The 11,428-nt window shown below is 40.4% G+C and overlaps 1 protein-coding gene across 2 annotated transcripts in view; it reads right to left on the bottom strand.

Annotated features, from left to right (window-relative positions):
* Positions 1-1,952: 1,952 nt before the first annotated feature.
* rnf139 (ring finger protein 139) overlaps positions 1,953-11,428 on the bottom strand; it is a 31,519-nt gene continuing 22,043 nt past the window's right edge. Inside the window, exons 1-2 of one of the 2 annotated variants that reach the window (XM_072261086.1) lie at positions 8,557-8,630; positions 1,953-4,124 (exon numbers count right to left, since the gene is read on the bottom strand). In XM_072261086.1, coding sequence (XP_072117187.1) covers positions 2,296-4,124; positions 8,557-8,581 — 1,854 coding nt within the window. In that variant the 5' untranslated portion in view covers positions 8,582-8,630 and the 3' untranslated portion in view covers positions 1,953-2,295. Of the gene's footprint in view, positions 4,125-8,556; positions 8,631-11,428 lie in introns of those variants that run through there. The other variant, XM_072260995.1, reaches the window with a different exon arrangement.

Genomic DNA, 11,428 nt, shown 5'->3' with positions numbered 1-11,428 from the left:
GTACTGCATGCAATTCTGGTCTCCTTCCTAGAGGAAGGATATACTGGCTTTGGAGGTGGTTCACCAGGTTGATTCCAGATGTGAGGGGGTTAGACAATGAAGATTGAGTCACCTGGGACTGTACTTGCTGGAATTCAGAAGAATGATAAGAGATCTTATACACACATATAAAATTATGAAAGGGATAGAGGCAGGAAAGTTGTTTCCACTGGTAGGTGAGACTAGAAATAGGGGACACAGCCTCAAGATACACAGGAATAGATTTAGCACGGAGATGAGCAGGAACTGCTTTTCCCAGAGAGTGGTGAATCTGTGATTCTCTGCCTAATTAAGTAGTGGAGGCTACCTCAGGAAATATATTTAGGACAATGGTGGATAGATTTTTGCATAGTAGGGGAATTAAAGGTTATGGGGAAAAGACAGGTGGGTGGAGATGAGTCCATAGCCAGATTAGCCATGATCTTACTGAATGGTGGAGCAGGCTCAATGGGCCGGATGGCCTACTTCTGCTCTACTTATGTTCTGATTAATTTAAAAAATATTACAGATCCTGTTAAAGAACATTGGATGTGGAAAAAAAATGTATCACTTGAGAAAAAAAATATCAACAACTAAGGGGTCTTTAGTATAGTATCTAATATGGAAAACAGAACCATGTCTTTCCTTGAGGAGGAACCTTCAGTCTTAACAGTGGCTTAGGTTCAAAACATGAGCTGTAGCAACTCTCACAACATGCAGGAGGAACTCAGCAGGTCGGGCAGCATCCGTGGAAAAGAACAGTCAATGTCCTTCGAGCCGGAACCTTTCATCAGGACCTGAAGAGGGAAGGGGCAGAGGCCTTTAGGGTTCTGAGTTCCTCCAGCATGCTGTGAGTGTTGCTTTGCCCCAGCATCTGCAGAGTATTTTGTGTTTAGCTGTAGTAACTGCTGGCCAAAACTTCTGCAAGCACAAAGCCTGAAGTGTGAGGAATGATTTTGTTTAAAGTTACTTATGGCACTGAAGAAATAGTGCAGAATTAATTTATGGAGTATCCCAGCAGTGAGAGGCTAGAGTTGCTGTAGAAGATGGGGAGTTTTAAGATTTGAGAATTGAATGCCAAGGTTTGCCAGTGTGTGGAATCTTCAAAATGTACATTTGTGTGCGAGGACATTAGCAGTGAGCTGCATAGGAAGCAATACACAAGACAGTAATGTGAATGCGGACACCTACCTGGTCTCCTTGGAACTTTCCAGCACTGATTGCACACCATTTAATGCCAAATAGAACCTTCAAGGCAAGGCTTACTTCACTGTTCAAGGTCACATTAACAGCACTTGTTAACCACAAACCTGCACAGTCTGACATGATGGCATCAGTCCAGCATCCTTCTCAACAGTAGTGCAGATTACAGGTACAGAAGGGCCAACAACAATTAACCCATGGTGTTCAAATCGAATCTACAGATGATTTTTCAAGCACAATAGTTTGATTACCCATAGCTAGATGCCTTCAAAAGATTAAATCTAGGTGAATAAAAAGAAAGTCATACCTTTGAAGAGGTAGAATGGAAGACAACTTGAGGGGCTAGGATACCTGCACAAACTAGCTGGGCTAATTAATTATTTTTGTGATGTATAATTAATACTTTGTCAAAGGGAGCAGACCATTTCAACATAAGAAATGGTAATTTTCCCCAAAGGGATAAGATTGAGTTAAATCTATATTTCCACTTTCATACATATTTTGTACTGTTTTAATACTGATACGGCAAATGTTAATAACTTAAGTTCACATGGAAGGATGACCAGCTTATTGGCTATGTGCCAGCACTCCGAAATGCATCACTCATTACTGTAGAAAAAACTAATGATGCCTCCAATATCAAGTAGGCCCCTGAAAAAGCTGAAATTCATTACATGAGTTACTTGTATATTCCTTGCATTAACTTATGCACTTCCTTGAAAACCAAATAATTAAGTCAAGCATTTTATTTCATTTACAGTATACACAAATTTATGGTACACAAGAGGCCAGCAGTTTTTAAAGTAAACCATACAGCAGGTCATAATAAATAAGTTGGCTGAAACCATTACTTGCCATAACCAGAGTCTTTTCATACCTGTTGTGCTTTGTCCATTCAGCACTCCAGTGATAAGTGGAATGTAATTTTTCACTTCCTAAACCCTTCTGATCACTGGTTTGTTGGGACTTTGAACAATCGCTTAAGCAAAAAAAGTCACTTTCTTTCCTGATGTTTGGTTGGCAGTTTTTTTAAATATACATATAAATGTTTAAACATCTCTACAATCAGAAGCCTCACTCATCACTTGCATCTGTATCATCATCAAGATACTCATCCACCACCCCTACATTGGCATTCTGAGTTGCCCACTCCTCTTCATCATACTCGATGCTGTCATTGTCTTCATTGAGATCACTGTCAGCATCAACAGCAGCAGCTGCCACCACTAGGTGTTCCACCATTTGTTGTGGAACATTTCCATTATTATTGACAAATGCAATGCTATCACTTTGATTCTCCTCTATGTACACTCCTTGATGGCACATGGGACACGTATCCTGAATGTACAACCACTTGCGCAGGCAAAGCGCATGGAAATAATGATTGCAAGGTGTGATACGCGCTGAAGTGGTGAACTCCTGGTAGCAAATTGCACACACATCACCAATGTCATGCAAACTACTGCCCCTTACTTCTGGCAAAGAATTAATTTTCTTAACAGCAGTCCTCCGATTTATAAATGTTTTCCATCCATTCTTAGCTTGCAAATAAATGTTAAAGTAAGCATGTAAGCACATCATACAGGCACGAATTTTACTCCCAGATTCAAACATCATTGTGTAAGCTCCATTTCCAAACATTATAACTCCGAAAACGAATTCTATAACATTCCCCGTTGAACGAACATAGTAAATGTAATCATCTAGTTTTTCCCATAGCACATTGTAATATCCATCAATTATAAACAATGTATACACAGTGAGGGAAACAATTACTTTTAAGCACAATTCAACACAGAATGCTGTCACAGCAAACAACCAAGTATTCAATGTGTGGACCTGCCACAAGGTGCAGCTTAGTATAATTGGAAGAATGAAAAGGCTAATGGAGACCAAAAGAACAGGCAAGTGTCTTCTGAAGGAGGAAACATGGGAGGCACTAAGTGACATCAGCACAGGATCTGTCATTCCATGAATGAAATGCAGGATTGCAGTCAATAGAAGGCACATGTTTCGACTAAGGCGAACTAGTCTTTCTTCAGGTTCCAGTCCACTCAAACCTGTCTGTAGTGCCAAAATGAAAAATAGAACTGGAGCCACAAACCCCAATCGTTTATCTTCTTCCTCAGTAGACCCAATGAAAGCTAGGATTCCAAGTCCCAGATAGTGTGCTAATGATGAGATGACTGCACTCATACCAAGAACAGTCAATGTCGAATCACAACCACTTATTATTAGATTGCACAGCACTTCCCAACTGTCACTCCAGGAAATAAAATAACTTCTGTTTCCTGACTCACCTTGTGTTACTTTAACAACATAAACTAAAATGATGGCCTGTGCCATTAGCCGAGTCAACCAAAAAACTCTCAATACATCAGGGAATCGAATCCTCTTCCATGTGTCCTCCACAATAACTTGTAATCCATAGATACGATACATATGCCGTACCAGCAAATAAACATATCTTATTGTATAATAAAACCATTTTATATTAATTACAATGTAAAGTACAGTCTGTGCTGTTATATACATGCCTGAAAAGGCAACTAACAGATTCTGAAAGTCTTCTGGTAACTCCAAGGCCAGACCCAGTATAGGCAGTAGGAAATTTACCATAGTTAATGCAGAAAACATTGATGGAATGCAGAGTAACGCTGCATATCCAACACCAAATGTGAGCTGAACAGCAATAAGAGCCAACCACAATGTTGGACCATTGCGCGGCAACAGATGCATCCCAAACACTGCTGAGTAGTATGCGTTGTAGAAGTCTATGTGGAGAGTGGTGTAGTAGTTTACAAGGACAGAAGTTGTAGCAAGTAGAATAACACAGCCAAACATGTACAGTCTGAAGAGGGCTCTTTGGGATAAGATGAGAACAACACATGATGCGAGAAGACCTGAAAGACATTGAAAAACATTATTAACATAAATGGCTAAAATTTTAAATACAATTTCAAAACATTCACATGTAATCACTTATTTGATATACCCTTCACATTTGCAGCAGAAAAAACTAACAACAATGCTTCATCCAAACTATCTCTTTTCATTATCATTCAGTTACTTACCTGCTTAATCTTAAATGACAAACTTAATCAAGTATGTAAAGCTGAGGGACCTATAATCAAAGATTATAAAAGAAGCCAGAAAGGAACTTGAAGGGTATTAGGAAAGGTGGGCGGGGCCAAGAAAAATCCTTGGCAAATAGAATCGAGGAGAATCTCAAGTCATCCTATATGTACATCAACAGCAAGAGGATAACTAGGGAGAGGGTAGGACCACTCGAAGATACATTAGTTTGGATGTCAAGGATGTGGAGAAGAACCTTAATTTGTAGTTTACATCAGTACAGTCAGCCCTCCTTATCTGCGAGTTCCGCACACGCAAATTCAACCAACTGAGAATCGGGAAAACCCGGAAGTTCTCTCTCCAGCACTCGTTCCACCATTGTTCGCCTCGCGTCTTGTTCATTCGCTACTTTGTTTCTATGAAAAAATGGCTCCTAAAAAGCAATTAGTGTTGTCAAAACAATTCCTCAAAGGCTAAGAGGGAGCATAAAGTGCTAAGTCTCGCCGAGATATTAGAAATATTAGATCTTTTGAAAAGTGGCATGTTGCATTCCAAAGTGGGCCATAAGATCAATAAGAACGAATCGAGCATTTGCACAATAAAGCAGAAAGAAGCTGAAATTCGTGGAAGTGTTGGTGCTAGGGATGGATGGCTATATAAAGCGCTACAGCCTCAAGAATTTAAAGACACGGAAGAATCGGGATTAGCTGATGCCGAGGTGGCATTAGCGTTCCCCAGAAGAGCTACGATGGTTGTGTCTGTACTGAACATGTACAGACTTTTTCTGCTTGTCATTATTCCCTAAACAATACAGTATAACAACTATTTACATACCATTTACATTGTATTAGGTATTATAAGTCAGCAGAACAGAAACACTGCTGGCGGCGGGTCCTGTGCTGCTCTGGGTCCTAAAGTCCACCGGCACTGAGACAGGTTAAATAAGGGACTTGAGCATCCGCGGGGGGGGGGGGGGGGTCTCGGAACCAATCATGGATAAGGAGGGCTGACTGCATTTATCAACAACAACGTGAAGGATATATAAAAATAACCTGGATGAAACTGTATACGGGCGGGTTAGTAAGTTTGTAGAATCTGGAGCTGCAGAGGTCAAGTTGAGATCTGAAAGAGGTTTTAAAGAAGATTATGAGAGGCATAGACAGAGTAGACAAACAGCAAGTCTTCCCCATGGTTTAAATATCTAATACCAGAGATTATGCATTTAAGGTGACAAAGAAGATGGGAGGTGAAGTTTTAAAAAATTTTTTTTTATATATAGAGTGGTAGATACCTGGGGAAATGCATTAGAGACAACCAGATACATCAGAGGCTTTTAAGAAACACTCAGATAGGCACATTAATGTGAGGAATATGGAAAGATATGGACATTGTGTAGGCAGAGGGGATTAGCTCAGTTGGCCACATGATTACTAATTTAATTGGTTTGGTATAACATTGTGGGATGAAGGGCTTGCTCCCATGCTCTATGTTCTAATACAGTTGCTTCAGTTATTCCATAAAGTAATGGCATGCCCTTTTGAACTATATTTTAGGGAAAAATTTCTCACAAATTCCTAATTGACTTTACAGATCAAACGCCAGGAGAACTACCGATCCAACATCTGCACTATCTGCACATACAAATTAGCCAGAAAAAGCAGCACACCTGAGGACTGGGAGAAATTCAGAGTACAGCAGAGGAGGACAAAGGGCTTAATTAGGAAAGGGGAAAAAGATTATGACAGAAAACTGGCAGGGAACATAAAAACTGACTGTAAAAGCTTTTTAAAGCTATGTGAAAAGAAAAAGATTGGTTAAGACTAATGTAGGTCCCTTACAGTCAGAAACAGGTGAATTGATCATGGGGAACAAAGACATGGCAGACTAACTGAATAACTACTTTGGTTCTGTCTTCACTAAAGAGGACATAAATAATCTTCTGGAAATAGTAGGGGACCGCGGGTCTAGTGTGATAGAGGAATTGAGGGAAATACATGTTAGTAGGGAAGTGGTGTTAGGTAAATTGAAGGGATTAAAGGCAGATAAATCCCCAGGGCCAGATGGTCTGCATGCCAGAGTGCTTAAGGAAGTAGCCCAAGAAATAGTGGATGCATTAGTGATAATTTTTCAAAACTCTTTAGATTCTGGACTAGTTCCTGAGGATTGGAGGGTGGCTAATATAACCCCACTTTTTAAAAAAGGAGGGAGAAAGAAACCAGGGAATTATAGACCAGTCAGCCTAACATCGGTGGTGGGGGAAAATGCTAGAGTCAGTTACCAAAGATGTGATAACAGCACATTTGGAAAGCGGTGAAATCATCGGACAAAGTCAGCATGGATTTGTGAAAGGAAAATCACGTCTGACGAATCTCACAGAATTTTTTGAGGATGTAACTAGTAGAGTGAATAGGGGAGAACCAGTGGATGTGGTATATTTGGATTTTCAAAAGGCTTTTGACAAGGTCCCACACAGGAGATTAGTGTGTAAACTTAAAGCACATGGTATTGGGGTTATGGTATTGATGTGGATAGAGAATTGGTTGGCAGACAAGAAGCAAAAAGTGGGAATAAATGGGACCTTTTCAGAATGGCAGGCAGTGACTAGTGGGGTACCACAAGGCTCAGTGCTGGGACCCCAGTTGTTTACAATATATATTAATGACTTAGACTAGGGAATTAAATGCAGCATCTCCAAGTTTACGGATGACACGAAGCTAGGCGGCAGTGTTAGCTGTGAGGAGTATGCTAAGAGGATGCAGGGTGATTTGGATAGGTTAGGTGAGTGGGCAAATTCATGGCAGATGCAATTTAATGTGGATAAATGTGAGCTTATCCACTTTGGTGGTAAGAACAGGAAAACAGATTATTATCTGAATGGTGGCCGATTAAGAAAAGGGGAGGTGCAATGAGACCTGGGTGTCATTGTACACCAGTCATTGAAAGTGAGCATGCAGGTACAGCAGGCGGTGAAAAAGGCGAATGGTATGCTGGCATTCATAGCAAGAGGATTCAAGTACAGGAGCAGGGAGGTTCTACTGCAGTTTTACAAGGCCTTGGTGAGACCACACCTGGAGTATTGTGTGCAGTTTTGGTCCCCTAGTCTGAGGACAGACATTCTTGCCATAGAGGAAGTACAAAGAAGGTTCACCAGATTGATTCCTGGGATGGCAGGACGTTCATATGATGAAAGACTGGATCGACTAGGCTTATACTCGCTGGAATTCAGAAGATTAAGGGGGGATCTTATTGAAACTTATAAAATCCTAAAGGGATTGGATAGGCTAGATGCAGGAAGATTGTTCCCGATGTTGGGGAAGTCCAGAACGAGGGGTCACAGTTTAAGGATAAAGGAGAAGCCTTTTAGGACCGAGATGAGGAAATACTTCTTCACACAGAGAGTGCTGAATCTGTGGAATTCTCTGCCACAGGAAACAGTTGAGGCCAGTTCATTGGCTATATTTAAGAGGGAGTTAGATATGGCCTTTGTGGCTAAGGGGATCAGGGGGTATGGAGAGAAGGCAGGTACAGGGTTCGGAGTTGGATGATCAGCCATGATCATACTGAATGGTGGTGTAGGCTCGAAGGGCTGAATGGCCTACTCCTGCACCTATTTTCTATGTTTCTATGTTTCAAATATTCTTATACCATAAAGACCATTACAAGGCCATCTGTCGACCTAGGGAACAGCCTGTGCATATTTATTTCAGAACTATCCACCCCCAAAAGTGAACCTCAATGTTTCATGGCCTGATTAAAGTGTCAGAAATCCAGTCAGCCTCCAACTCCTGCCGCTGCACGTGAAGTGTTTGTATATTCTCCCCATGACCGAGTGGGTTTCCTCACGGTACTCTGGTTTCCTCCCACAGTTCAAAGATGTACCAGTTGGTAGGTTAATTGGTCATTGTAAATTGTCCCTTGATAGGCTAGTGTTAAATCTGAGGTTGCTGGGCGGTGCAGCTTGAAGGGCCTATTCCACGCTGTATCTCAATAAACAAATAAAATCAAGGTGGTCACAGACTGGGAGAATGCACTCAATCTTTTTCCCACGGTTGGGGAAATAAAGAACTGGAGGGCTTAGGTTTAAAGTGAGTGGGGAAAGATTCAAAAGTAACTTGAGGGCAGTATTTGTTAAAACAGAGGGTGTTAAATATGTGGAACTAGCTCCCAAAGAAGTATTGAGGCAGGTTCAATAACACTCAGAAGATACTCGGACAGGTACATTGATAGAAAATGTTTAGAAAGTTATGAACCAACACTGACCGATGGGATTAACTTCAACAGGCATCTTGGTTCACTTGGACCAGCAGGGTTAAAGTGTTCTTTTCAGTGCTGCATGCTCTATTGTAATCTTCTAGATTCCTCACTTGACAGAATCAAGAAGAAAAAACAGCAAAGAAATGAGGCCATTATATTCTTTATACTTTTTAAGGAATTGTTGAGGAGCAGGGTAAGTGCTCAGCCCCACATCTACTGTTTCTAAGTACTTTTGCAAGTTCAAGTACTTGGTCAATTTTTCATAAAACATACTACGACAAGTTTTGTAGGACAGTACTAGTTCAGTAGCAGTATTTTTTTAATATAAAAAGAGCATTGAAATAAGAAATAGCCCCTTAAAATGGTACAAGGGGTTAGTTACTTCAACTACTGGAAAATTTACTCAAAACCAAATTGATCCACAGAATTTAATTCCCCAAATCTCTATTTAATCTGCTTCAAGGAAATAATTTGAAATGACTTTAGAACATTACCTGTAATCAAACCCAAGCATGAGAATACAAGCGAGTCAGACTCATGAGATAATATTTCATAACAAGCTTGAAGGAATTTTTAAGGGCATATGAAGGAATTTTTAAGGGCATATTAAAATAGTTTTTGAAGCAGCACCAATAGAGCGCCTGCCACCAATGGATGCAAAATTAGTTGCGGAGCAAAATGCAGTCAAGGATTGTGTTAGTAAAAGTCGCTGAGTTGTAAAATTCTCCAATGCTTGGTCTGAGATTATTCAACCACAAAGTTACAATGACAGGTCAATGGATGATATTCTTTCCACAAATGGAAGTAATTTGACTGAATTATTCACCATAAACAATCAAAACCCAAATGAAGTGGGGGTCTAAAGATAGAATTTATCACTGTTTTAAGCATGCCTTCTGGATTGCTGACTTAGAACTATGATATTAATGTGCAAAAGGGCACACAGAAACAAGAACGATCCTCATCACTATTATAGTATTCAATTTGAAGCAACCAACAAAATGTGGTCAGATTCAAATAATCCATTGAAAATCTACAGCAAGTATCACATGGAATTATATACCACATAGAGAAAGCCCCACTACAGAATGTCTTACTGAATGACTGGGCTTTGCATTGTTGAATCAGTATTCACAGAATTGTTATAGTAAATGAGGCTGCACTCAAATCCATAATGATATTATGTAACAACAGTCCATTTGCAGTCCAGTTAGTTCACTGTTTTACAAATTATTTTCCTCGAGTTATTTATCAAGCTACTTCCAGAAAGCTACTACATCTACCACTTCCACTGTCAAGACCCTAAATACACAGGTGCATAAAAGTTACTCAAATTTTTAATTCTTTTACCAGTCACTGCCAATTTATACCCCCTAGTCCGCATTCTGAAGTCTATAAGCAGCTTTTTGATTTTTGACAGAAGGATTGAGCCAGTCTTCAGAGGATCAGAGGTGGAGAGGGTTTGTTGTTGTTCTGTCGTTAAGTCGAGTCCGACTCTTCATGACCTCACGGACCATTGGGCTTTCATGTTAAGATACGGAAATAGGTTGCCAGGCCTTTCTTCTGCGCAGATACTGCTGCTGCCCAGGTTGGGACCTGGCTGGGTTTGAATTCGTGACCATCTGTCTTGAAGTCCAGTGCCGATGCCACTACACCACTGGGTTAGCAACTTCAAATTCCGAGATGTTATCATTTCGGAAGACCTGTCCTGGGCCCAGCATATAAGTGCAATTAGGAAGAAAGTACGGCAACACTTCTACTTCTTTGGGAGTTTGCAGAAATTCCACATGACACCTAAAACTTTGACAAACATCTACAGAGTATAATGGAGAGAACATTGACTGGTTGCATCACAGCTTAGTATGGAAACACCAATGCCCTTGAATGGAAAATCCTACAAAAAGCAGCGGATATGGCCCAGTCCATCACAGGTAAAACCCTCCTAACCATTCAACACATCTACATAAAATGCTGTCGCAAGAAAGCAGCATCCATCACCAGATACCTTCACCATGCTCTCTTCTCACAGCTGCCATCAGGAAAGTGGTACAAGAGCCTCAGGGCTCACACAACCAGTTTCAGGAACAGTTACTACCCCTCAATCATCAGGCTCTTGAACAAAAGGGGATAACTTCATTCAATTTTACTTGCACCATTACTGAAATGTCCCTACAACCTATGGTCTTACTTTCAAGAACCCTTCATCTGATGTTCTTCACATTTATTGTTTGTTTATTTATTATTATTACCACTTATTTTTGTATTTGCACAGTTTGCTGTCTTCTGCATTTTGGTTGATAGCCCTGGTTGGGCAGACTTTCATTGATTATGGTTATTATTCTATAGACTTAATGAGTATGCTCACAAGAAAATGAATCTCAGGGTTCTATATGGTGACATGTACTTGCTTTGAAAATAAAATTTTGAAAAGGAAAGGGCTCCCTCTACTCTGTCAATACCTTGGCTATTTTGATTAGCTGAATCATATCCCATTACTGCCTTTGCTTACAGGAGATGTGTTTAATCTGTTTCCCTGCATATTAAAAGTTCATTCATAAGAATGCTCTGCTATTCAATGGGATCATCACTAATCTGGCTTTTCTCGAGTCCACTTTCTCAACCTTTCCCTGTTACTCAACTTCCTTAATTAGAATTTTGGACTTCTGTTTTTATAAATAGCTCTCTTTTGCATCAATTCCACAGCCTTTGCATCTTTCCCAAATTGTGTGGACTCCAGTAAAACTTTAACAATCTAGCACCCAATGGCTTGGAAATTATGGAGCTGCAACTGGCTCACCCAGAGTGTGTACAGGTGAGTACAAAAGCAGGATGAGAGCTAGAGCCAGAATGTGGTTGATTTGCACCCAGTTAAGGTCTG

Source organism: Mobula birostris, chromosome 1, assembly GCF_030028105.1.
Source record: "Mobula birostris isolate sMobBir1 chromosome 1, sMobBir1.hap1, whole genome shotgun sequence".
NCBI classification, from domain to species: domain Eukaryota; kingdom Metazoa; phylum Chordata; class Chondrichthyes; order Myliobatiformes; family Myliobatidae; genus Mobula; species Mobula birostris.
Note: the sequence above shows the minus strand (reverse complement) of the source record. Positions and strands in the feature narration are given on the sequence as shown.